A 27,343-nucleotide genomic window follows, 5' to 3' on the forward strand; every position below is an offset into this window, starting at 1 on the left:
CATATAAATGACCCACCCTGTATAATGGAACCATATACAACTGTTTTATTCTATGTGATATACAGCATATGTAATAAACTGCAATGTTTACCAGTACATGCTGAAGCATATCTTCATTGCTAAAACAGCATGACACATGAAGACAGTAGCTCTGAAACATCTGCTTGCATCTAAAAAAGGGGAAGTAGAGTGTAGTGCGCATGCAGTTGTTCCTCTTAGCGAGTCATTTCTCTTCTTTGAACTGACCTCAATGATTCAGACACAGGTGTGAGTGTCCCATCGCCCCGATCCACCACGCGGAAGAAATTGAGCTGGTCTCCCTCGCGGTACACCAGGAAGGTGACCTGTTTATTAGGCAGAGATTTTTCCCACATCTCCTCTCTCCCGGCATCAAGGCAGTCGCTGATATCCCGCACAGAGTCATCTGTCACTGTCACTGCAGGTAACCAGAAGAAGCAGGATGCAGGTCACGCTAATCGATAGCAGACTGTTAACTAACTGTGCGCTTGCAATGATAATGAGCAGTGCTTCTTTTTCTTTTCTTGACCTCAAAAACATTGCACAACAGCACATAGGAAGGATCAGAAAGTTGCAGCAAAGCCAGCATGCACTGCAGAACTCTGGTTAAGACTTTCAATAGGCAGTTTAAAGCGTGCTCAGTGGTTTACCCTCATTATGTTTTCATGCGGTTTACAGTTGCAGAAACGTTCATGTGTAGCGTTACATAATCGGGGAAAACAATGCTGAAGAGCGATTGAAACAAGTTGAATTGACCGTAATACACACTGCCTGAGAAGTCACTGATTGAAATTAAGCAAGCAAATGCAAGTAATTAATATGTTTCTTGCTTGTTATTTGTTTGCAAACCATTCTTACTAATGTAGTGTGTATCTTTTTATGTCTTAAAGGGACAGTTCACCCAAAGCTAAAAATGTATTTACTCGGACTTCACTTGTCACAAACCTGTCCAGTTGTAAATTACTTCTGAAGACCAGCATTATTCAAAGGATAATAATGTGTAATACAGCCATAAATGCGGTTGCTGTCATGATCTCAGGGCGTACTCACACTATGTATAGTTGCCTTGAACTGGGCCAAAGCACGCTTGTCCTCCCTCCCGTCTCCCCCGACAGCCCGCACTCACATTACATTTGGGCCTGAGCACACTTACGTCTTCGATGATGCGCTGTTCAGTAAGCGCTCTCGCTCAGCACAGTGGAGATTTTTTTCAGTTATATTGTTTAAGTCATTTGATATGCAGTAACAAGCAGTAAAATATTTCTCTAAACCGATCAGCCATATTTGACGCTCATAAACAATCATAAATTCCTCGTGTTGCAGGAATTAGGAGGTTTGCTGAAGGTGCAGCTGTCGTGCAGTGAGGGGTTTGCGTCTTTAATAAACTACGACAGTGTGCGTTCATTGAACAGTAAGAATGATTAATAAATCTGTATCAAACAGTCCCTTAAAAGTCACGTCTCGATTTGTGAACCACGCTTAACCTCTTTCAACCGGGCCAGGGCCGGCCAAATGAACATTGCCTGAGCCCGATTCAGAGCACTCGCACTTCTCAAACGATCTGGGAAACGGGCCCGGCAACAGTTCGGATAGGATAGTGTGAGTAGGCCCTCATTCTTTTCAGAAGTGCATGAGCATTAGCTTGGACAACCTGAAAATATGCCAATTTTGTTTGATTGGAATGTTTAGAAACTAAAATTATGAAACGGTTGTCATTTAATTTTATTGGTGATTCCAAAAATGTAATCATAAGCTTGGCAAACAGTTTTGTAGAATTTGAAGTGTCCCCATTCAGACAGAATGCCAGAGCATACTGCCTGAGAGGCATTTCAAAGATGGCTGCCGAGTAAAATGACTTGCCTTAAAGTACAGATTATGTTAATAATGCAGTGACCTTTTGAAAGCCATGTATCATGTATGATAGACATAATTTGTCTGAGTTAATACACAAAGAGCAGTGATGGCATTTAATCTGGCAGACAAGATTCAAAGGTATTGTTATTAAGCTGAAAGCAAACCAGAGTTTTACAAATAAACACAATAAACTAATAGGACGAATAACTTGGTTAAAAAAATAAAGATTTAAAAATGAAGCCAGCATTACATGAACCTGTCGTTCACAATGACACTTTCAACAGCAAAAATCCCGGTGGATACGCACCTCGTCTAGTGTTTACAGGTCCTCCTCTCATGGCGAGCACCAGCTTGAGTGTGCAGCCCTCTGTGATGCTGTAAAAAAACATGGAGAGAAAAAAACTCATGCATACTGTGGCATAATAAACCCAAAACCGCCACAGTCTATAGTCTGCCTCTATAAATATTTGCTTCACTTCAAATCTGAAGCACAACGAGCCATCCAGCCATACACACTCTCTTCCCAGAAAGCGTCCATGTGGATCATTAATGGACGAGAATTTATGACAAATCCACCATCTGTGAGTTCCAGGCTGAGCCAGGATGCTCAAGAGAGAAGTGGCTGCATTTAAAGGAAAAGCTCACCCAAAATGCATCGTTTACATAGTTTACCCTCTGTTGGTCCAACCCTTTTCATATTGTTTTCTCTCTTTCATTGAGCATATAAAGAGAAGTTTTTTGGTAGCACTTTATTTTGATGGTCCATTTGAGTATTAGTAGACTGTCTGCTTAATATCTGTTGATACTGCTCCTTAAACAGATATTTAGCTGACTATAAGAAACTTTGCATGTACATGTCAACTTACACTAACCCTTACCCCAATCTAATAGTCTACTTATAATCTAATGAGAGTTAGTTGGCATGTAGATGCAATGTAACTTAAATTAAAAAAACGGACCATCAAAATAAAGTGACAGTTTTTTTAAACAACTAAGTTGCCCTACCATAAATGGAATTTGAAAGCCATGAAGCAAATGTTTTTTGTGAATAACTACTTAAATATCACACAGTTGCCCATGCAATGCAGCCACAAGGCTTGAGAAGCTAACGAATACAGTGCATGAGTAAAAGGAATTACTTCTCATAACACATTTCTTAATTGTTTTGCCCTTAACAGGTTGTAGTCGAATATACCAGTCAGAAACTGATGTTTAATAACAACTGATCAATCTTTTAAGACTGAGAGTTCTGAGGTTGTTAATTGAATGTACAGTATGTTGGTATTGCAGTTATATATAGTTGAAGTCAAAATTATTCACGCTCCTGTGGTTTACTTTTTCTTATTCAATTATTTCCCAAATGATATTTACAGTGCAAGGATTTTTCAAAGTAAGTCCTATACATTTTTTTTTTCTTCTGGAGAAAGTCTTATTTGTTTTATTACACTTAGAATAAAAGCACTTTTTTATTAAAAAAAAAAAAAAAAACATATTTAAGGTCAATATTACTAGCCCCCTATTTTTTCGATTGTCTACAAAACAAATCATGATTTGCCTAATCACCCTAACTTGGCAAAAAAATTTCACAATTTGTCTGTTAATATTTTTCTCTTCTGGACAAAGTCTTATTTGTATTATTTTGGCTAGAATAAAAGCATTTTTACTGAAAAAAAAACATTAAGGTCAAAATTATTAGCCACTTTAAGATATATATATTTTTAATAGTCTAGAACAAACCATCGTTATACAATAACTTGCCTAATTACCCTAACTTGCCTACTTACCCTAGTTAAGTCTTTAATGTTACTTTAAGCCGTATAAAAGTGTTTTGAAAAATATTATGGCAAAGATAAAATAAATCAGTTATTAGAAATAAGTTATCAAAACTATTATTACTCTTAGAAATGTGTTGACAAATATTTTCTCTCCGTTACACAGAAATTGGGGAAAAATAAACAGGGTGGCTAATAATTCAGGGGGGCTAATAATTCTGACTTTAACTGTAGATGTGCCTAACTGGCACTTGAATTGAAGATTGGCATTTTATGGTTACAACGGGAACTGAATGTTGAAAATGTAACCAAAATGTATGTTGTTTGCATTACCATGACCAAATGATCCCATAAAATAAAATATCCATAAGTTTACACAAGGGTTCAAGTGAATGGAAAAAATTTGCACTTAATGTTGCTGAAGAAAATGGTCTGGCAGTAACACACATGTATGCTTTCATTTTATCAAGAAAAGAAAAGCAGCTTGGCCTTCAAGCAAAACATCTCAGTTTGTGTTCTACAAAAGTAATAAAGAATTTGGAATGAGATGAGCATGAGTAAATGAAATGTATCGGTGACCTTGCCAGGTTCAGCAAAACGTGGCAATTGAACATACTTGCTATAATCAAGTTTCTCACTCTAAGCCAAATATTATATTCCCTGGCTTTTCCTTGACTAAAAAGCTACATTTCTATGACCTAGTCACCTATTTTTGATGTAACAGCAGTGCAAATTCTGGTTTTATTGACTCTGATTGTTTTTTAGCCATACGAAACAACTTGTTATGCTGTTTGATGTTGCAAACTGCCATTTTCTTATCCCACCGTTTCAATTTTAATGTATTATCATAAACATGCATGTTTGAAGCACAAGTAGTTTGACTGTTTACTGACGTTCATTATTCTTAGTAATTTTCCCATAATGCCAAATTAATCAAGTACAGCCTGGTGACTGCATGTGACTGCAAAAAATTCAATAAAAAATTTGTCATTTATTCTCCCTTTACTTGTTCCAAAACTGTTAGACTTTCTTTATTCTGTTAAATACAAAAATTATTTTGAAAAAAGCTGAAAACTTATAACCATTGACTTCAATTCGTATTTGTTTTTCCTAATACAGAAGCCAGTGGTTAGAGTTTTTAAACTTTTTTCCCAAATATCTTCTTCTATGTTCAATGGAAGAAAGAAGCTTATAAAGTATGTCTGCATGATTAATCGTTTCTAAACCGAAATAGCAATTTGAATGATCTAATTATGACAGTAAGGTCTGACTTTGCTCAGACAAAAGTCTGGTCACTTAACAAAAATACAGTATACAGTATAAAATACAAAATCTTGGTACAGCGGAAAATAAATTAATATTGTGTACAACTCCCATGAGCTTAGATGACTGCATTCATACATCTCTGCAATGAGTCAAATAACTTAGCAATAAAGTCATCTGGAATGGCAAAGAAAGCATTCTTGCAGGACTCCCAGAGTTCATCAAGATTTTTTGGATTTATCTTCAATGCCTCCTCCTTCATCTTACCCTAGACATGCTCAATAATGTTCAAATCTGGTGACTGGGCTGGCCAACCCAAGAGCACTTCGACCTTTTTTGCTTTCAGGAACTTTGATGTGAAGGCTGAAGTATGAGAAGGAGCGCTATCCTGCTGAAGAATTTGCCCTCTCCTGTGGTTTGTAATGTAATGGGCAGCACAAATGTCTTGATACCTCAGGCTGTTGATGTTGCTTCACTCTGCAGATCTCTTACATGCCCCCATACTCAATGTAACCTCAAACCATGATTTTTCCATTACCAAACTTGACTAATTTCTGTGTGTACGTATGTTCTGTGTAATTCCATGTGGGTTCCAACAGGTCTTCTATAGTATTTGTGATGATTGGGATGCAGTTCAACAGATGACTCATTGAAAAACATCTACATTGTGCCACTTGTCCAAATGATCAACTAGAAGTCAAGTTATAGTTTGTTGCTCTTACAATTGGGATCGACAGCAAGACTTTTGTCAGGTATAGTTTTTGACAGTTTGTAAGCACATTACCTTGATCAATGTGAAAAATGTAACAATATAAATGTGAAGGTTTCATGCTGACCTTTTGCCTTTAGAATTCTTCAAGCTTTTTGCACTTTAAATGTCAAAGCTGTTTGCTGTCATTGTTTTAATCTTAAATGCAAGCTATCGTCAGGGTTTTACTGATGTAAAATTGTTCATGATGTATTTGGATTCTTAAAAGTTAAAGATTTTACATACAATTATTTTATTTTATTTAAGATACTGTATTTTTCTTAATTGGTCAAGACAACTGACAACTTTGTTTTTTAATAAATGGCAAAAATATTAAAGAGGTTTAAATAAACAATAGAATAGTGTAGCATACTTTGTGATTATGTTTGGTCTTTCTTTGGCTCTGTTAAAACCAGTGTTGGGGGTAACGCATTACAAGTAGCGCGAGTTACTTAATAATGTTACTTTCCCAAGTAAGGAGTAAAGTAATGCATTACTTAAAAAAATTAAGTAATAATTTTTGAATTACGTCTTTAATAATGTAACGCGAGTTACTTTTTAGATGAATTAATTCGCTTTTTTTTTTTAATTGCTGGATTAAAATTAGTGTAATCAAGTTGAATCACACTCAATGAGAGAATGAGCTCCCTGTGCAAACAGACAGAAACCAACATGGCAGAACCTTACATCTGTGTGATGGAAGTACTCTCATTACTTTGAACACATGGAAGAAAAGGGGATAGTCTCAATGGACAGTGATTTTACTGAACTACTAAGACAAAAATACAAAAGTAGCAAACACATGGCTTTCAACTTTCATAAATTTGTATATATAGCATGGGCAGCATCAGGAAGTTCTCTGAAGTTTTCATTGTTTTTTTTTTTATTTGTTTTTTATAAAGGTAAATAAAGGTTTAGGTTATACAATGTGTCGATAAATGCAGCAGAGCTACTCTATTAAAAACAAAAAAAAAACACCCTGCAAAATCTGAAAGAGTTCAAGCCTCAGGCAGGTGTGAAAAAGTAACTCAAAAGTAACGTGATGCATTACTTACCAAAAAAAGTAACTAAGTAACGCAACTACTTTTTTTGGGAGATTAACTCTAAATTGTAATGCAATGTAACTTTAATGTAATTACTTTTAAAGGTAACTTTCCCCAACACTGGTTAAAACCACCACATCAAGCTCTTTTATGAAATAGTATTAACCTCTTAAGACCCAAGGTATTTTTGTACATGTAAAAGTATCATCTTTTGATATTATGTACTTTTAGAGAAAAATGATGTCCATATGTGAACTCGTGATCTGAACTTACATAAAACACTTTTTCCTGACTGTTTTTAATGCATATATAACATAAACATTTTTTGAACATGTTTTGACTATCAGAGAGTAAAAACAATTTTTTTTTGCCCATTTTGGACAGCTAAAAATTGTGTTTGGGACATTTCATAAGCTGCTAAACAGCTGCAGGATGACACTGTATGTCTGTAACAAAATATAAAGCATTCAAAGTATTTAAAATAGCCGCTTAAGAGCTAAGTCCTAATTATAAAGGTTTAAAACCACTTTAAGGATATTAAATAGTGAGTAAAGTTTTATTTTAGGGAGTAAACTATCACTTTAAGCGACTGCCATTTGATAAGCAGGAAAAAGATAAAATGACACAAAAAAAACAACAACAAAAGAAGTCAAACAACACAATTAAAAAAAAAAAAAGTCCCTGATATTCCATGAATTGGACAAAAATATAAATAAAGTTCCCTGGCTTTTAGTGTCTGGTTTGGAATGTCTTACCTGTAATCATGTAAGCAGTACTCATCTTCAAGCTCCATACCATTCCAAATCAAATGCTGCTGAGACACCGGGATGCCTGTGATTGACCAAACATATGTCATATACAAGATGAGTACATACAGACATCTTTTTTTAACACAAACTACAATAAACATAAAACTACAAGCCATTACAGCAGCAAACAAAAGAGCAACTGCAGGTGCATGAGGTCAGCATCTGACTGCAGTTAATGCTTGACCAAGCGGAATGTTTCTGAACTGCAATCATTGAAAGGGAGAAGAAAGAGAAAGATAACATCTGGCTGTTGAGTAGTAAAAATCCATATCCAGCTGCACCTTCACACACCCGTGAGACATTAAGGCACAGATTTTAAGGATTACATGTCCACTGTCCAAACGGCTTTTAACTCAAGAACGCTTTAGTTAAGATATCATGGTGGAGATGAAAAACTGATGGCAAACCAAGTGCATCAATTAGTAAACAAATAAAAAAAAAGGTCATATGTCTTTATGTAAATGTACTGGAAAGATTTAAGATTTAAATGTGGCCACAAAACCACATTAGTGGTTTAAAAAGTAGTGAATTCAAAACAAGACAAATGCCTTCATTCATTTTCCTCCTTGATGATGTTTCATGTTGTTATTTGTTTTTTCTTTACATTAAACTTTAAAGAAATCCCCAACGTTAGAAATAGCAGAGCATTAAGATGACTCCATGCTCACAGAGCTTCCATTTCTGCAGGATTTATTCTTTTGATATAAACAGAATCGACCCTATTTTAAAAGTTTGGGGTTGGTATAATTTTTTAATGTGGATAAATTAGGATTAAGGCTGCATTTATTTATTAAAAATACAATAAAAACTGTAATAATGTGGTATTTTTGCCTTTTAAAAGAACTGCTTTCTATAGATTTTTCATAAAGTCATTACTTCAGGCTTCAAATATATTGTTTGGGCACTGATATCCCAATGTGTGTAACCGCAATAGTCACATTGCTGGATTAAATGATATATTAAAAAGTTTAAAAGGTAAAAATATTATCAAATATAATTTTAAAAAAATAATTTTTACAATAATGACCGTGTTATTTTAGATTTGATTTTCAATTTTTGCATTTGAATACTGTTAGACTTTCTAGAAAACTGCTTATTTATTTATATATATTTTGCTCGTTATTTATTATGCAGTAATTTATGCAAAATATACCAAATCAAATCCTGCTGAATCACCAGGATGCCTGTAAGTGACCGAACATATAGAAGAGGAGTATGTACAAACATATTTTATAATACAAACTACAAGAAATATTTAACCACAAGCAATGGACCCTCTTTACAAGATGACATGTTTAACGATCATCATAATGTTAAATCCTTGAAAGTTTTAAATTTTATTAGGTTTTTAAAAATTGTATGAACATTTATACGTTTTTATCTTCATGCATCATCTTTGCTTCAAATTACAAAAAAAAAAAATGATTCACCGCTTATGTGAGGTGTTTCTAATGCATAGTCTATAGGGCGGAGTATAAATTTATTTGACGTTATTCACTCCCTTGGTTATCAGTCTCCCACATTTATTTTTCCTTTTTCTGAACAACAACATCCAGTAGTTTTTCTTTTATTATTTAAACAAATAAGATTGTAAAAAAAATATTTGGTGTACTCTCCCATTCACTGCAATCTGAGTTTACCTAGCTGTGAAGCCTTCCACTACTGAAAAACCCGGAAATGTAACTATTTGTATAATATGACTGTTATTTTACATTGATTGTCAATTTCTAACCTTGAATACTGTTAGACTCTTCAGAAAATCATAAAGCACTGTTTATTTATTTATTTTTGCTTGTTATTTTTAAGGCGTACTTTTTGCAGATGCACCGCATAGAAAAAGACTTTATAATCCCAGTTGACCTAAATGAATAAAAATTTCCCAAATAGAGCTATTTAAAACATCAAAATGTTCATATGAATGTCTTATCATACATTTTATTCATATCACAATATATAAATCGCAGCAAAACAAAATATTGCAGTGTCAGATTTTTCCAATATTGTGCAGCCCTACTTCAGTGTCACATGATATTTTAGAAATTATTCTAATATGATGATTTACTGATCAAGAAACATTTATAATAATAATAATTATTATTATTATTATTATTTTATTTAATATATTTTTATATTATTATTAAATACTTTGTGGAAACAGCTTTTTTGCAGGATTATCTGATTTAATTTTGTTACAATTAATACGATTATTATTATTATTATTATTATTAGTAGTAGTAGTAGTAGTAGTTGTAGTAGTAGTAGTAGTAGTAAGAGTAGTAGTAGTAGTAGTAGTAGTAAGAGTAGTAGTAGTAGTAGTAGTAGTAGTAGTAGTAGTAGTAGTAGTAGTAAGAGTAGTAGTAGTAGTAGTAGTAGTAAGAGTAGTAGTAGTAGTAGTAGTAGTAATAGTAGTAGAAGAAGAAATAAAAATAAAACATTTTTGCTGTCACAATTTAATGCATCCTTGCTAATTACAAGGGGAAAAAAGTGTGTCGTCTATTTATCTGCAGCCTACAAGTTAGAACAATGATATTTAACCTGTGATCTATCTATAATTGTACCTAACAAATGTTTCTTAGGCATAAGGAGTCTTAAAGGAATATTTATTAAACTTTAACCAAGTTAAAGTAGGCCTAGCTCTTTAAGTCTTTTTTGATGATATTACTCCCTATTATCAGAAATACTTACTAACACAAACAATACTTTACCACTGATCTTCTAGAAACATTTAACCATGAATGCAGTGAAACTGTTCAATCATTTTAGTAAATACTCATAGAAAAAGGCCACCAGCAGATCAAACACGACTCAGATCTGCCCCCCTGTGTACATCAAATAAACCAACAACCATGTCAGCTCTAAATCTAGCAAATATCCCAGTGGTCAGGATATATAATGTTCAAAACTTTACAACATTTTCCTTTGTTAATATAGTTGTTCAAACTTCAGTCTGCCAAAATGCTTGTACATTACATAAAACTCAGCTTAGTTACCATCTAAATTTTTTAGTGCCTGTGATTAAGCCAATCGACGTGCCTTTATCAGGTGTAAAGTGCAATAAGACACCAGAACGCACCCATGCAACACAAAACTGGTGTCCATTCCCTTGAGGAGTAGTTTTCAAGACAGGACGAGCGAGGAGTGTGAAGACAGCCTGAAGTGGTCAGAGCGGTTAGTGTATGTGTGTGTGACCAACATGCCCACTGTTTCCAGATTTGGAAAATGACTTGCCTAGTCATGCCCGTCAAACTATACAATCTCCATTTGTGTAATCTTAAACAATCTTAAAGTTGGCATAAAATTAAATTTTTATTTTTTATAAACATAATTGCAGTGTTTTATTTTACAAATGATGTACATTTTGGAATTTAAGCACCTCATAAGCTTCAAGCACAACATCTCTTCTTATCTCTGATCATGTTTAGGGGTCTGAGGGGGGATCAACTGTCACTCACATGGGATCGACCAATAGCAAACCGCATAATACAACAATTCAATCGATGACTTATGGACAAAATCAAATCCTATCCTAGATGTCTTCTTGTTTGAGTAGCTTTAGCTTGATAAAAACCAGGGGTACCCAAACTTGGTCCTAGAGGGCTGGTGTCCTGCATATTTTAGTTCCAACCCCAATTAAACACACCTGAGCCTGTTAATCAAGCTCTTTTGAGGTACACTAGAAACTTCCAGGCAGGTGTGTTGAAGGAAGTTAGAGCTATACTATGCAGGACACCAGCCCTCCAGGACCGAGTTTGAGCACCCCTGATATAAACAGATAAGCCAAAACGCATGACAACTTTCCTCGAATGCTGTTGGTCCACCATATGCTACAAAACAGCGCCTATTCCAACATGACATGAGATGCATCCCAAATGACACACCATAAACCCTGCACTTATAGACTCAACTATGTAGAGTATGAATTTAGTGTTGTCCCATATGGAAATTCCTACCATTTCCCAGTTAATAATTAAAGCCCTTAACTGTTAGTCCCAATTTTATAAACATAGACGTGAAAATGAGATGCTCAATAAATGTCTGCAAATGATTTTCAACACTTTAATTGCAGACTTAAGCTTGGTCTTATTTTAAAGAAGACACTTGTCAGATTTTACGAGGTGAAAAAAAAATTTTTTTTAGGTTATTTGCCTGTAACCTTATAAAAAAAAAAAAAAAAGAATTTACATTGTATTATATTATAAAAAATATGTATTTTACAAAACCTGTTTTTGCCTAATTGAATTATTAAAAAACAATAGTAATAAAATTAAATAATTAGCCTAAAAATTAAAGCTAAATGTTTTAACAAACATTAAGTAGACACCTTAAATACAGCTTTCAGTAGCATTTTGCTTGGCCTGAGTACCAAACATCACCACCAGATGATATACAGTTTACATTGGCAACCATACTGTATACAGTTGAAGTCAGATTTATTAGCTCCCCTTTGAATTTTTTTTTCTTTTTTAAATATTTCCCGAATGATGTTTAACAGAGCAAGGAAATTTTCACAGTATGTCTGATAATATTTTTGTTTTCTCTGGAGAAAGTCTTATTTGTTTTATTCGGCTAGAATAAAAGCAGTTTTTAATTTTTTTAAAAACCCTTTTAATGACAAAATTATAAGCCCCCTTAAGCTATTTTTTTATCAATAGTCAGAGCAAACCATTGTTATACAATAACTTGCCTAATTACCCTAATGCCGAGTTCAGACTGCATGATTTTAAAAGTAGTCGTGTCACAGATGTTTTCACACTGCATGACTATCTGGGCTAGCGTTTCGTCGCTGCTTTGTTTACACTGCAAGATGGTTCGGCGACATGGACATTCACATTGCATGACTTTACTATAGGGAGAATCGCCGACAACTTCGTCCAAACTACGTCTCACAGCCAAAAACATGTAGTATATCTTTTGTTATTAACTACATAATGAGAAAGAAGCCTTTAATGGGGTAGAACATGTACATGTTTGCTCACCTGGGTTTAAAGGAAATTAGCCATTTCTCCTCAACTTCAGTTGATAATAAACTAATTTCTTTCTGTATGAAACGTCAAACAGACACGGTTGCTCCTGAGTCCTGTCAAACCTCCACTAGTTTTTCCTCCATTTCGTCGGTCCAAATAAACCGAAAAAATTCGCTTTTAACTTCTCCCCCAGCCTCCCGCTGGCCTGCAGCAGGTATACACACACACACACACACACACACACACACACACACACACGCACACACGCACACACGCACACACAAGTGAAAGCCGCTCTCTCATTGGCTGTAGGCGATGGCTGATGTTATTTTCAGTCAAAACTCAATTCAGCTCCAGATATTTAGCACGCCAAATATCTCAGAGGCATCGGCGATTCTCTCAGATCGCGTCTTTGATCGTTCATACTGTGTGATTGTCACTCACGTGCACGAGCAGCGATTTGCCTGTGATTTCAGGCATTTGTCGGCGATTTCTCAAAACCTGTCGGCGAGCCAAAATCGGGGCAAAAATCACGCAGCCTGAACTAGGCATAACCTGCCTAGTTAACCTTATTAACCTAGTTAAGCCTTTAAATGTCACTTCAAGCTGTATAGAAGTGTCTTGAAAATATCTAGTAAAATATTATTTACTGTGATCACGGCAAAGATAGAATAAATCAGTTATTAGAAATGAGTTATTAAAACTATCATGTTGAAAAAAATCTTCTATCCGTTAAATAGAAATTAGGGGAAAAATAAACAGTGGCGCTAATAATTCAGGAGGTTTATTAATACTGACTTTAACTGTAAAGGCACCCCCTATTTCTGTGTAAAATTTAAGCAATATAAACCATTTATATTACAATATTACAATTACAATATTTGTAAAGTAAACATTCAATTTTAAAGTATACAAGCATTTGACTTGAATTTAGTCTTTAAAAAACGTTAAAAACAGCATCAGGAAAATTACAATGCTTGTTTTATTTAGTGGCTTGGTAATGCACCAACCATAAACTGAAAATCTTTTTTAGCCTATTTAATACATGTTGAGATCATTGTTTTCTAAAAATTCTGAATGTATGATTTTTGAGGTCTTGTCCTTGTGGATTGCTCAAGCAAAGAAATGCTTTCTGACTCTGATGATAACCGTTGCTCAGTAATATTGAATGTTTTAATATTGAAATTAAGCTTTTATGTTATTTTGTCATGATTGCTTTAGGTTTACTTTAGACCACAATATCATGGTTTAAAATGCTAGTGAAATCAGTTTTTCGATAAGAGAATTTTGCTAACGCAATCCAACATAATTAAAGCACATTTACTTTTATCAGTTGAATAATGTGTAAATCATCCTGGTATATAAAGAACGCTTATTCTTTTAAAGATTTTCAATGTGAAAATACTACTTACACTATTTATACAACAAATGGTATAGAACAGTGTATAAATATTTGATTTGGAACGAACCTAAGGGCTTTACAAAACACCTCAACATGTCCTTTGGTATCTGACTGGCACTAAGATCTTAGCAGCAGATCCTTCAAATCTAGTAGGATGCAAGGCTGAGCCAATGTGTATTGAACTTGTGCGTCCCAAACACCCCACAGATGCTGGATGTGATACTGGATTAAGGCAGCATACCTTGAACCCATCGTGCTCTTTCAACCAGTTCAGAACATTGAGTGCAGTGTACCAAAGTGCATTATCTTGCTGAAAGAAGCAACTTGAATCTGAAAACACCAGTTTCATGAAGGGCTGTACCTGATCTGCAACATTTAAAGCCGTGGTCACGGCAGAGTTTGAGTTTGCGAAATTATCTCGTATGGCACTGTGAAAAAGGGGCGGGATAAAACTTTGATAAAGAATGCGATAGCTTTATCCTGTACATTTATGTCCAGAGAGGCCATGTCTTGATCTTCTATTGTTCTTACGCAATCACATGATGCGATTTTGCAGGTTAGAGTTCAACAAGCTCGAACTTTCAAATGAATCGACATGCAAAACTTGTTGCACAAGCTTGTGTTTCCGGTTAGTTGCATTCACATGCATTTGAATAGAAGTCTATAGGGCGAAAAGTGTGGCGTGGCCGCGGCTTAATACTTTACACCCAAAAAATTACAACATAACACCAACCTGTCCAACATCTTTATCATCCCAGAGTGCACCCTACTGACATTACTTCCCCAGGTAAATGGTGCACACATACACGCAACAAACCAGGTGACCTGCTTCCAGAACTTATAGTGTAGGTCCAGTTCTGCCCCTTGACCTTTTTTGCTTTTAGGAACTTTAATGTGGAGGTTAAAGTATGAGAAGGTAATGTTGATGTCACACTCAGTGTCCTAATGAGTAGTGAAGCAAGCTCTATGCTCTATTTACACTTGATCACTTCTCTAAATTGATAATCTTATTGTGAAAAGGTTATATAAACACACTAAAACACAAAGCGAAAAGGTGATTTAAAACACATTGAAGATGATACTTATTTTACAGATATAGTTTTTGCAAGAGACATATTCATATGACCAGGTGTAACTGAAACAGTTTAACATATCTGTTAAAATCTGATTGTAAAAATTATATCTCGTCAATTTTAAACAGCAGTTTGAAAACACATTCTGTATTTAAGTTTCTCATCTGATCTCGTACTTGTTTCTGTATCTGGACCGATCCCTGGAAAAGGGCAGCGGCTTCAGACCACAGATGCAAAGTGTACGAGTGCACACGGCAGAACTAAAACTAAGCCGGACTTCACCTGTAATCCACAGGGTGGAAATATTCATCTTTCATCAAGCTAAATACTGCAGGGAAGATTCAAACCCTGTCAAAGGAATCCAGAAAGGAAAACCATCTGCTCTTGGGAATGAAATGTTTAAAGAGAATGCGATAAACATCTGGACCGATAACATCCAGTCTGCCTTTTTTAATGCTTTCTAATGATTTTGTTGTCTCCTTCATTTTACACTTATCAGCTAAGAGCATTGTGCCAATCAAATACACAAATGAAGAACACCCAGTCCTAATTTTCAGCAAAAATCACATTAAACAAACTACGTGTTTAGTGTGGTGGTCCTTCTCTTTTGACGTCAGTCACAATATTCTTAACCACACCCCTCTTAATGTTAGTTTGCTATGAGAGAATGATGTGCAAAATACTCCATATCACACTTGGAAGTGCATCAACATACGAAATAAAAGTCTAAGCAACTTCCAGTTCAAGCAGACTTTAAGCCTTGTCCCCCATCAAAAATCTAACATTTGCTGTCCTGATAAAGCAGTTTTAACCATGCCCTTGGAAGCTTTATGGAAGCAGCAATTTTAGCAACTGAGCAATAACAATGGCAGCTTTGATAGTGAGGGAGAGATGCAGTTTATACTCATCTACTTTTTTGACCGCTCATGTGTTAAACTGGAAAAACATGTGCTTTATCTGGAGCCGCATGAATGAATCTGCTAAACAAATGTAATTAAAGAGTGTACCAACTGTTAATAAACGACTCAATTTCTTTCTGTAAATCTGACTGAAAACATCAAATTACACTTTTGTGACTAAACCCCACTGCCTGCTTTTGAATTGTTTCAATTAAATTATATTACATTAAATCACTATGCAATCTGCACAGACTTGCATTTTAACTCTGTATCTTTGTACCTAATAAGTGGATAACTAGTGTTCCAGATGGCTTGTTTAGAATAATAATTATAAAGCCTTATGTTTGTAATATATTTATTATACAACTTGCTTTAAGAAAAGATAAACTCACCAAACATGATTTTTAATAGTAAGTTCTGATTAAATTGACAGTAAATTAAACTCATTTCACACAAATTTGCGTTCTTGTGATTTTATTTTTGTGTTAATTAAAGAGTTTTTTCAAAAAGCAGCTCAATAGTTTTCTACAATAATGGTGAAATGCACTAAATCCTCATATAATGATTTCTGAAAGATTGTGTGACACTCAATTCTGAAAAAGTGGCTGCTTAAAACTCAGCTTTTGGGATTTTGCAATACAGTATATTACAATAAAACAATGTCATTTTAAGTAGCAAAAATATTTGCTAATTTTACCGTTTTAAAAAGTTAGTATATTAAGACATTTTTTTAAGTGTTTAATGCTTAAAGTTTAACATTTTAAATGTCATAAATGTATACAGGGTTTCTGCAGATTTCACCATGTTAAATTTAACCTTTAAGACATTTTTAAGACAATTTTAAGTTAAACGCTAAGTTTTTCGAATGGCAAATGATGGAAAATATTTTTATTTGCTCTATCAAAAACCTTATTATAATTGAATCCATTTAATAAAAGATTAATAATTTAATAATAAAACATTTACATTTTAGATATTTCTTAGCAAAATATTTTAAATATTGTGTAAAAACAAGCAAGCGCTAGATGTAAACATACACTTTTTCAACAATAAAAAAAATGAACAAATGTTTTAAATGTTTTAATTAAATGTATGCACAACAGTCTGCAGTAAATACATGGATAACTTTTAAACAAATGCTATTGTAAGGGAAAAAATTAAACCATTATGGTAAACAGAGTTAAAAATTACATTTTTAAATTAAAAAAAGTTAAAAGTTTTATTAAAATGGACTGTTGGTGATTGGACGGGTGTTGGGTAGATTATACATGAACAAAGGAAAATTAAGACCTGTTTAAAAAAAGACTTTAAGACCTACAACACAATTTTTCCGTAAATGTAAGACTTTTAAGTTTTTGTGATTTAAGACATTGAGACTTTTTAAGAGCCTGCAGATACCCTGGCATAAGGCAATGTGTATATTTTCCATGCATCCAGTTTTAAACACAAACAAAGTCACAGAGCGACTGAAAATTGCCATATAATCCTTAATTAAACATGATCCTCCATATAGGTGATACTTACTAAGTATGAGAAAAAAACACAATACTTAAAACACAATAGGATACAAAAATTTAGGGATGATAAACTTAAAATTGATGTGAAATCAAAATTTGCAATGTTTTTTTTTTTTTTTTTGCTAATGCACATTGTTTTTTTTTTAGGTGAACAATTTATTCATGCAAGTTAATCCATAAATGTACTGTAAAAATAAATGTTTGTTTTGGTAATCTTCAATCAAAGTTTGACCTTTTGCTAACAATAAAAATACAACAACTCGCAAACATGACAAAACAAAACACATTAAATATAATGAATGTAACAAGAGTAATGCCTTGTTATATCAGAGCATTTGTTTGTTTGTGTTTAACACCAAGCCAGCTTCTACAGCTATTTTCATTGCAAGAAAATGTATCAATGACAAAAATATCTGTTTATTAACCGTGTTCTTATTTTGTGATTCACAAGTGTTTTCCGTTTATTTACGGTTGTGATTATGGGACCTTGCTCTCTGCTCTGTCAACTTTTGACGTTGAAAATTCAACTCTACAGTTTAACAAAGTGACTTCTTAATAGTTTTAAATAAAATAATGTATAAGAAATAATATATAGAGAAAAAGTCAAATAGCAAGAAAATGTACTGGCAGTTTAAGAAAAGGTTTTACTATATTATACAATACGAACCCAGAAAATATATCACCTAAACTATTCAAACTGTTATTAAAAAACACTTTTTTGATCTTATCAAGGGTAAAAATTGTTGGAAGAAAGAGCATAAATAAACTAATTAATTAAATTAAAACATGAATCACAAAATATGGGAAAAAAGCTAAATTATGTGTATTTTTTTTTCACTGTAGAGTTAAATTCTAAAAAGATTTTACCATTTATTTTTGCTAAAAACCTCTAAAACTGTATTTGTTTTAACATTGTTAAAATATCTCTTTAAAAAGAATGAACTAGTCAGAAAAAAAAATTGTCAGTATTAAAGTCAACACAATCTACTAAAACATAATAATTTACCAGAGCATTTACTGTGTGCAGTCGGATGAATCAAGAGAAAACACTTACCCTCCAATCTCTGAATCTTGGCCTTGACGGAGACGACCTGTTCAAATGGAGAGACACGCAGCTGGAAGCATGTTCCTGTCAGAGTCTCAATGAACAGCTCCATGGTCTCGCTGAAGGGCAGCTTGTAGTGCAGCACGCCTACATTGTCATCATTGAAAAACGGTGGGTTCCTCTTGTCAGTCATTATTGCGGAGGACAGGGATCAGGAAGAGACAACAATGAACCCTGCCCAAGGTGGAGGTCTTCTCCGTCACAGCAGAAACACATCATGCACTGAGCTTTGACCTGTGGGGAAGCAGAATCTATTTGTCTGATAGATTTCTTTGTAGGAACACAAAAAGTTTTCAAGCATCAAAACAATACATCTGTGATAAGCGCTTTAAAATAAAGGTTGATTTTTGGGCACTTATTCATGAAGAATAAATAAATAATAAAAAATAATAATATGTTAAAACATAAAAAAATAAATAAAAAAAATAAAAAAATAATAATAGTAATAATAATAATAATAAAAAAAATAAAAATACATGTTATTCTAGAAGAATCTTTAACACCAATGGAATCTTTCCATTCCACAACAGGTTCTGTAAAAGTGGAAAAGGTTCTTTAATGCAGGGGTTCGCAAACTTTTCAGCCTGGGACCCCAAAAATATCAATGCCAAAGACTTGTGACCCCCACTATTTTCGGAAGTGGTTATAATTATACAAATGTTGCACACAACACACACAAACCAATAGGCCTATAAAAACACAAGCATATTGACAACACAAAAAGTGCAACAGTCTAAGAACCTAACAAAGTTTGTAACAACCATATCATTTTTTTTATTACTATTATTTACTATTAAGCTCACCTAATAAGACTGGTGGGCACAATATTTAAGTTACATCACAAGTCTTTTTTTATTTAATTTTGGAGACTGCCACTAAAAGATCATCCTCCATGTTCAGTGTCCTGTATTTATTTTAAATGTATGCGAGTGCTGTAAAGGTGTCAGAAAGTTTAGCTAGTGCTGTAAAATCAATCTGGTGCAACTGACACTATTGTTCTGTCGTTTATCTAAATGTAAAAACCCTAGGGGTTGAAACCCAATGTAAAAAACAAAAAAAAAATGAAAGGCTGATGGCTTTTTTGTTTGGATATTGTATTTTTGATGTAACTATTTGTATGCAAAAGACTTTTGGCCAGCGGAGAAATTAAAATGGTCGTGCCGAACTGAGTCTGATTCTCTCAAGGTTTTTTTTCTTCACTCCCATCAGGTGAAGTTTTTTTTTCCCTCTCCGCTGTCGCCACTGACTCGCATGGTTCAGGATTGGTAGAGCTACGCATCGATAAATTTGCTCTTCAGTGTTTGAACTCTCAGTAATGATTAAATCACACTGAACTGAGCTAAACTGAACTGAACTGAACACTAAAAACTGAACTACACTGTTCCAGTTACTATGACCATTTATGTGAAGCTGCTTTGACACAATCTACATTGTAAAAGCGCTATACAAATAAAGCTGAATTGAATTGAATTGAATCTTCTGTAGAATATGGATTAACAGCAGTAATTATAAAAGTTTATTCAAATTTATTAGATTTTTGGAAATCACCAAGCAACCCTCTCTCATTGTCCCTATGCTTTAAAGGTGCAGTAGGCAATATCAGGGTCTATGCAGGAATCCTAAAAATAATTTAAATGACCTTTTTAAGAATTTTTAAAGACCTTCTCAGAATATTTAAATCGCCACTTCAAGTTCTAATCAGTATCAAACTTTTCACTTAATAATCAGCTTTTAATGAACAGTGGTACTTAAAAAAATGAATGGGGCACAACCATGCAACAGAACTCAGATAAGCTCAGAAGAAACAAAGATTAAAAGAATAAATTACGTGGTTGTTTTCAGTGACAGACTTCAGCCACTGTTTAAACTTGTCTTTTTCCAAACAGGGGTACGCAAACTTACATTTTCCCATTTTGCTGTCTGTTTCGCTCTACAGTTTCACTACATGTGGATCGCCTTCACTATTATTTTCTAGAAAAATTGAGTGTTTGGAAGAAAGCATCAGGTGCATATGACTTAACATTATGTATTTTGCATATTATATGTTCAACATTTAATCACAGTAATCACAAACAACAAGCCCTATCCTAGGGCCTTTGTTGCAAATTACGTGGCATCACCCGAATGGAGGAGCTTGGCTAGACACGCTCTGGCCCGAACCAATCACATGGATGGAGCACGCTATTGTAAATATTGGAAGAAAAATAAATATATTTATGCTTTGAACAATGCTTGAACAAAATTTGATTAAGTCTTTTAATAGCTTTTAAGGATCTTAATTTTCTCATAATTGATTTATCAACTTTTAATACTTTTTAAGACCCCACAGACACCCTAGATCGGCCACAATGCCAACCGGTTAGCATAAATCTCTGAAACACAGACCCTCCCCTGCAGTCCAAAGATATGCCTCCTGAAAAACGAGGGCGCGTATCTTGAAGATGCCACCAGATCCCTCTCTCATGCTGGCGGCGTGCAGACATAACACTTATTACTTACATGCTTTTTCTGACTGAATATTCAGAGTAGCATGGTAAACATAGGGAGTGCGTCACAGGTTGTCATTGTTCAAAAATGAACCGATGTGATGTAAATACAAAAGCAACTTCACCTCAAAGCAGGCTAGGCGGAATAGTGCCATTTACTTCTTTTGATGTTAAACTAAATAAAATTTACTTTATTGATGCTGTAAAAGGTCCCTTATGAAATTGAAAAGTCACATCAATCTTTCACCGGGAGATTTTAGTTTAAGTGTTGTTTTATTTGATATACTTAATAACTAAAATCTATATCAGGGATCACCAACCTTTATGAAACTGAGAGCTACTTCTTGGGTACCAATTAATTTGGAGGGCTACCAGTTTGATAAACACTTCTCAAATAACAAATTTACTCAATTTACTTTTAATTATATTTTATGTTTTTGGTAATAATTAATGATATTCATCCGTGTGAAGACACTGATCATGTTAATGATTCTCACAAAAGTTATCAACAATGATTTAACAGGGTAGGAAATACCCTGTATTTATTGTATCAATGTGCAACACTTTATTTTTATATATCTCTGCAAATATTTACATTTTTAAATGATTACTTCTATATTAGATGAAGCTTACTGGTAAGTGGCGCTATGGTGAGCTATTTTTAGAACAGGCCTGTGGGCAACACATGTGATCCTCGCGGGCTACCTGGTGCCCACGGGCACCATGTTGGTGACCCCTGTTCTATATTATGCTGAATGACTGCCATTTTTCATCCAGATTTTGACTATATTGTGAATATTTTCACAATTATTAATACATGAAATTAGACAAGCATTTATTGTTTTTCTTTATACAACAAATCTTTTTTCTTTAAAGATCACTGACCCATAGACAGATAAATACATAAACAGATAACATTTTATTAAATTATTTTTAATATTCTGTTTTTTTCTTCTAATATTTTGTGTAATTTTTGTAAATAATCAAACTTTTATAAACAGATAACATTTTATTCAAAAAAAATTTTGTTTAATATTTTGTTTAATGTTTTTTTAAATAATCAAACCTTAATACATAAACAGAAAACATGCTATTCTATTATTTTTATATATTGTTTAATATTTTTAACATTTTGTTTTTGTTTCAATATTTTGTGTAATCTTTTTTTTAATAATTAAACCCTAATACATAAACAGATAACAGGTTATTCTATTATGTTTTATATATTGTTTAATATTTTTAATATTTAGTTTTTTGTTTTTATATATTTTTTAAATAATCAAACCTTAATACATAAAAGGATAACATTTTACTCTATCATATTTAATGTTTTGTTTAATATTTTTACAATTTTGTTTTTTGTTTTAATATTTTGTTTAATATTGTTTTAAAATAACCAAACCTTAATACATAAACAGTTAACTTTTTATTTTATTATTTTTATTCTATTTTTGTTTTGTTTTTTTATCTATTCAATTCAATAATTGCTTTATTGGCATGAAAATTCTATTGCCTAAGCATTTATAAAGTTTACATAAAAGATAAAAGAACACATGTAAAATAAAAATAAAAAAGATATCACAGTAAATATTAGTAGTGGTAATAATAATAATAATAATAATAATAATAATAATAATAATAATAATAATAAACAGATATATACATATAATAATTAAATAAAAATAAAAATAATATATCATATTATTTATATATCATATTATTCAATGTAGTATATATTATTCAATACATCATATTTTTATTGAATATATTACTCATATATATCAAGAAAAATAATAACAGATAAGAATAAACTGTACATTTAACAATCACATTTTAGGATTTTCTATCTATCTATCTATCTATCTATAGATATTCTATCTATCTATCTATCTATCTATCTATCTATCTATCTATCTATCTATCTATCTATCTATAGATGTCTATCTAGATAGATAGACACAAAAATATACTGTACGATTTTCACTTAGGTTAGTTGTGCTGTCTTAAACGTGAACCGATGTTGTTATCAGAATGTTTACTTACAATTAGTCTAAACACCCCAAAAGTGTTTTTAAACCCACGACAGACGTGTTTCTATCTTTTTTTTCTCGCCAAAATCGACTAATAAACAAAGTATCCTCTTCCAGCCACTTTCAAAACAGGCTTTCCGTGCACCTATTTGTCATCTTACCTTGACAGCATCAGGACAGATCTGCAGGGAGGGACAAATGGATCACGAACTGGCTGATGTCCCAGGTAAAAATATGAATACTAAACTCCGAAAGCCAGAGAGATATCTCTAAAGGTAAACGAGACTGAGCCTCCGCAGCCCAAGAACTGGTATCTGACAGGAACTCACAATAAAAGGTGCTTTAATTCTGTTTTAGTTGCTAGCTAGTTTAGCAAAGCGGCACGGGCAGCCCGACGAATTACCCGCGGATGCTGTAGACGCTTGCGGATGTCTTTTCCGTTTCTTCACGGAAAGACGCTTCCTAATTTTGGCGAGCCACAAACAATTGCTTTTGTTCCGATGTTATGCGGCTCCATTAAGAGGGAATGCAAGAATCTGAAGAGGAGGCAGCCTATTGTGATGTTCTTGATTGACAGGGAGGAGAGCAAATGATAATAGCCGTTGTGCAAAATGAGTTTCGCTCGTCCAATGGAAGCGCCAGGTAGGCGGGGCCAAACTCGCGACTCCTTTTTCCATCTCCCGGATGTTACCCCGGTCACCCTGGCAGCGTCAAACAACAAATTGTGACTATTCCATTTACAGTGTTTAACATTGAACTAAATATAAGTTTGTTAGAAATGTATTGTCAAAACAATAAATCCCATGTCAATAATGGAGAAAATATGTTTTACAAGAGTTCAGCAAAGAGGCAAGAAAAATAAGAAAACGATACTTAACGTATCCGGTTCTTCCTAAAGCCAAAGTAGTAACAAGTTAGCATTTAAAAATTTTAAATTACATCTACCTATCTAATAAATTTACATATTAATTAAGTTTAAATGGAAAAAATGAACTGGGGAACAATTTATGCAGTTTTTGTAATAAAGTTAAAAAAATTTCTTTTACTGTGAAGTTATAAAAGATTTTTGGGTGTAATTTCAGAATTGGCTGCATTCTAAACAGATACACTCTTTAACTGTGGTCTCAATCAAAGTTGGTATATTTTTGAAGGACAAAGACTTTTCCTTTTGGTAAATAGCATAATTATTTTAGCTAAACATTTTATTCATAGATGCAAATTTGTAAAGGTAAAATCCCACTTTAATAGATGGAGAAATTATCTGATAATAATAATAATAATAATAATAATAATAATAATAGGCGACGCAGTGGCGCAGTAGGTAGTGCTGTCGCCTCACAGCAAGAAGTTTGCTGGTTCGAGCCTCGGCTGGGTCAGTTGGTGTTTCTGTGTGGAGTTTGCATGTTCTCCCTGCGTTCGCTCCAGTTTCCATCACAGTCCAAAGACATGCGGTTCAGGTGAATTGTCTATAGTGTATGAGTGTGAATGAGTGTGTATGGATGTTTCCAGAGATGGGTTGCGGCTGGAATGGCATGGAACCCTTAGATTAATAAAGGGACTAAGCCAGAAAGGAAATGGATGAATGAATAATAATAATTCCTTACATTCATATAGCGCTTTTCTGGACACTCAAAGCACTTGACACAATGTTTGGCGGAATCTCCTTATACACCACCAGCAAAGAGTAGAGAATCATCAGATGATTGAAGAATAGATATATAGATATAAAGAAGAGATGAATCAGTGATTTTAAGCTCTTTGGCACCAGTGTGCAGCATTCACCTGGATGACGCAATGGCAGCCATATTGCACCAGACTGCACATCACACGCCAGCTGATTGGTGGAGAAGAGACGCGTGATGAAGCCAATTATGATATGGGGATGCCATGATGGACAGAGGCCAGTGGGAAAATTTGGCCAGGATTCTGGGGTTAAACCCCTACTCTTTTTCGAAGGACATCCTGGGATTTTTAACGACCACAGAGACCACATAGCCCTTGCCATGACCGACACTGACACGCACCTCTAAAAAAAAAACAGAACTACACGTCGCAATGATGCGTATCGCAAGCTCTGTGATTGGTCGGCTTGGTAGCACTGACAAGTGTGGGTGGGACCGAGAGCCGCACAAACCCATTGGAGCAAGTGTTTACAAGTGTGGAGCCTTGTGAAGGAGCTCCAGATAGAAACGTTTGTTTTGTGTTTTACCTTATGATTAAAGTTGTTGCACATCCGCCGGTTCCAGCCTCAAAATGAGCTACTTCGAGTTATTTCAACATTGAGGTAGCGTTCAGAAAAAAACTAAACACCAGCGAAGAAACTCGACACAGAGGAACATAAAAACCTACTGCCAGCTAACATTTCAAAGTGTTATTGCAAAGCAACACAAACAGCACGCATAAGTATAAATGCACAACAACGCGTGCCCGTGGGTCACGCCAATCACTCGACTCAGAAGTATAATCCAAGTTTAAGCAATATAGAGTCCCCTTTACCATACTAGGGTGTTAGGACCCAAACAGACCACAGGTTGAGCGCCCCCTGCTGGCCTCACTAACACCACTTCCGACAGCAACCAAGCTTTCCTATGTGGTCTCCCAATCAGGTTCTGAACAGGCACATTCCCTGCTTAGCATCAGTAGGCGACCATGTGAGCTAGCTAGCAAGATGTTCAAAAAGTCTCTTCATTCCATGAGGAATAAAAATGCCCGGAGGCTTTCACATGCTTTGAACTTATTTCTACTACTTGACTAAGACCCTCACGCCCCCCTTTATTTAGTTAGTTTTTTAGTTTGTTTGTCTGTTTATGTCTTTAGTCATGTGCTTTTTTATCAATACTAACAGTTTGTATTGGACTGTTGAATATGCCGTAATGGTTTGTACTTGAACTTATGATTAATAAAAATAAACAAATAATTTAATTAATTAAATAGGAAAAAAAACATTAATCTGAATAAAAGATTATTACAAAGAGAAGCGTTTTGGATTTATAAATTAAAGTCACTTACACCGAGTGGAATAAATGAGGAATTGGACCTTCCTGTGTTTCTGTAACGGTTTGTTGTACAGCTACTGTAGAATATTGTGAATCATTTTGAAGATGTAATGATACAAATAATGAGATGAAAATGTATTATTTAATGTTTTGGACTGTTGAATTTCACTGTATTGATGTACACATGATAATGATGATAATCATGAAATAGACAAGTGAATGATGCTAATTGATCTGCTATTTTCCTGTGAAAAAATGTTTTTGAAGGTGAAGGTAAATATTTCTTGTGTGGTTAATAATGTTATATTGAAATGAAAATGAGAAGTGAAATCATTGAGTGGCCGTCTAACTGATGACGCAATGTGATTTATTGTGGGACAAAAGAGTCTAGTGAGAGGATTGCTTCACACACTGAGGAAGGCATTGTGCTGAAACGTTTATGTTTCATATCACCCGAAGAATGTAAAATAAAAACTGAACAGTAGTATTGACGAGATTAACGCACCAAAAACGGTTTTTGAAACTGCCAGTACGCAGGGCAAACTTCTTTACTCAACATACAAAAAAAAAACATTAAAAAGTAAATCTCTGAAATCAGAGAAAGCAATGTTTTAGAGTTCTGCAAATTTTGTTCGAATTCCAGCACTCGCGCTCATATATGCAGGGTTTCATAAAATGGATTTTCTTAGTTTCCGAAATCATTTTAACATGTTACAAGCAAAGTTGTGTCATTAAAAATAAGCTCAAGTTATAAAAAAAAAACATAGATGGATATTGATCTGTTCTTTTTATTTGTTTGTTTATTATATCTACAAGTGAAGTCAGAATTATTAGCCCCCTTTTGAATTTTTTTTCTTTTTTTTATATTTTCCAAATGATGTTTAACAGAGCAGGGAAATTTTCACAGAATGTTTGAAAATATTTTTTCTTCTGGAGAAAGTTTTATTTCTTTTATTTCGGCTAGAATAAAAGCAGTTTTTAATTTTTTATATATAATTTTATATATCTAGTCAAATTTTTTTTATCATTTATCATGGCAAGATAAAATAAATCAGTTATTAGAAATGAGTTAGTAAAACTATTATGATTAGAAAATGTGTTGGAAAAATCTTCTCTGTTAAACAGAAATTGGGGAAAAAAATAAAGATTGGGCTAATAATTCTGACTTCAACTATATATTTTTAAATTGTGGAGTTCTATTAAATGTATTTCTCTCTATTTATCCGTCCTCATACAAAATGTACCATTTACTTTTTACTTCAGTGACTTGTGTTGTCCTTAGTGTATATGGATGTTTTTATTTGAATGCTTGTTTGCCATTAGTCTAAACAAAGGTTTGAATTCCAGCACTCACATACTGTTCG

General features: G+C 33.8%; 1 protein-coding gene across 2 annotated transcripts in view; it reads right to left on the reverse strand.

Annotated features, from left to right (window-relative positions):
- zfand4 (zinc finger, AN1-type domain 4) overlaps nt 1–23,550 on the reverse strand; it is a 51,085-nt gene extending 27,535 nt beyond the window's left edge. The window contains exons 1-5 of one of the 2 annotated variants that reach the window (XR_002459799.2): nt 23,145–23,521; nt 18,417–18,701; nt 7,454–7,529; nt 2,180–2,247; nt 247–436 (exon numbers count right to left, since the gene is read on the reverse strand). Coding sequence is in view for 1 of the 2 variants with exons in the window: in NM_001202471.1 (NP_001189400.1) it covers nt 247–436; nt 2,180–2,247; nt 7,454–7,529; nt 18,417–18,600 (518 nt within the window). In the remaining variant the exon portion in view is untranslated. Of the gene's footprint in view, nt 1–246; nt 437–2,179; nt 2,248–7,453; nt 7,530–18,416; nt 18,702–23,144 lie in introns of both variants that reach the window. The other variant, NM_001202471.1, reaches the window with a different exon arrangement.
- Nucleotides 23,551–27,343: the final 3,793 nt, after the last annotated feature.

Source organism: Danio rerio, chromosome 13 (assembly GCF_049306965.1).
Source record: "Danio rerio strain Tuebingen ecotype United States chromosome 13, GRCz12tu, whole genome shotgun sequence".
NCBI classification, from domain to species: domain Eukaryota; kingdom Metazoa; phylum Chordata; class Actinopteri; order Cypriniformes; family Danionidae; genus Danio; species Danio rerio.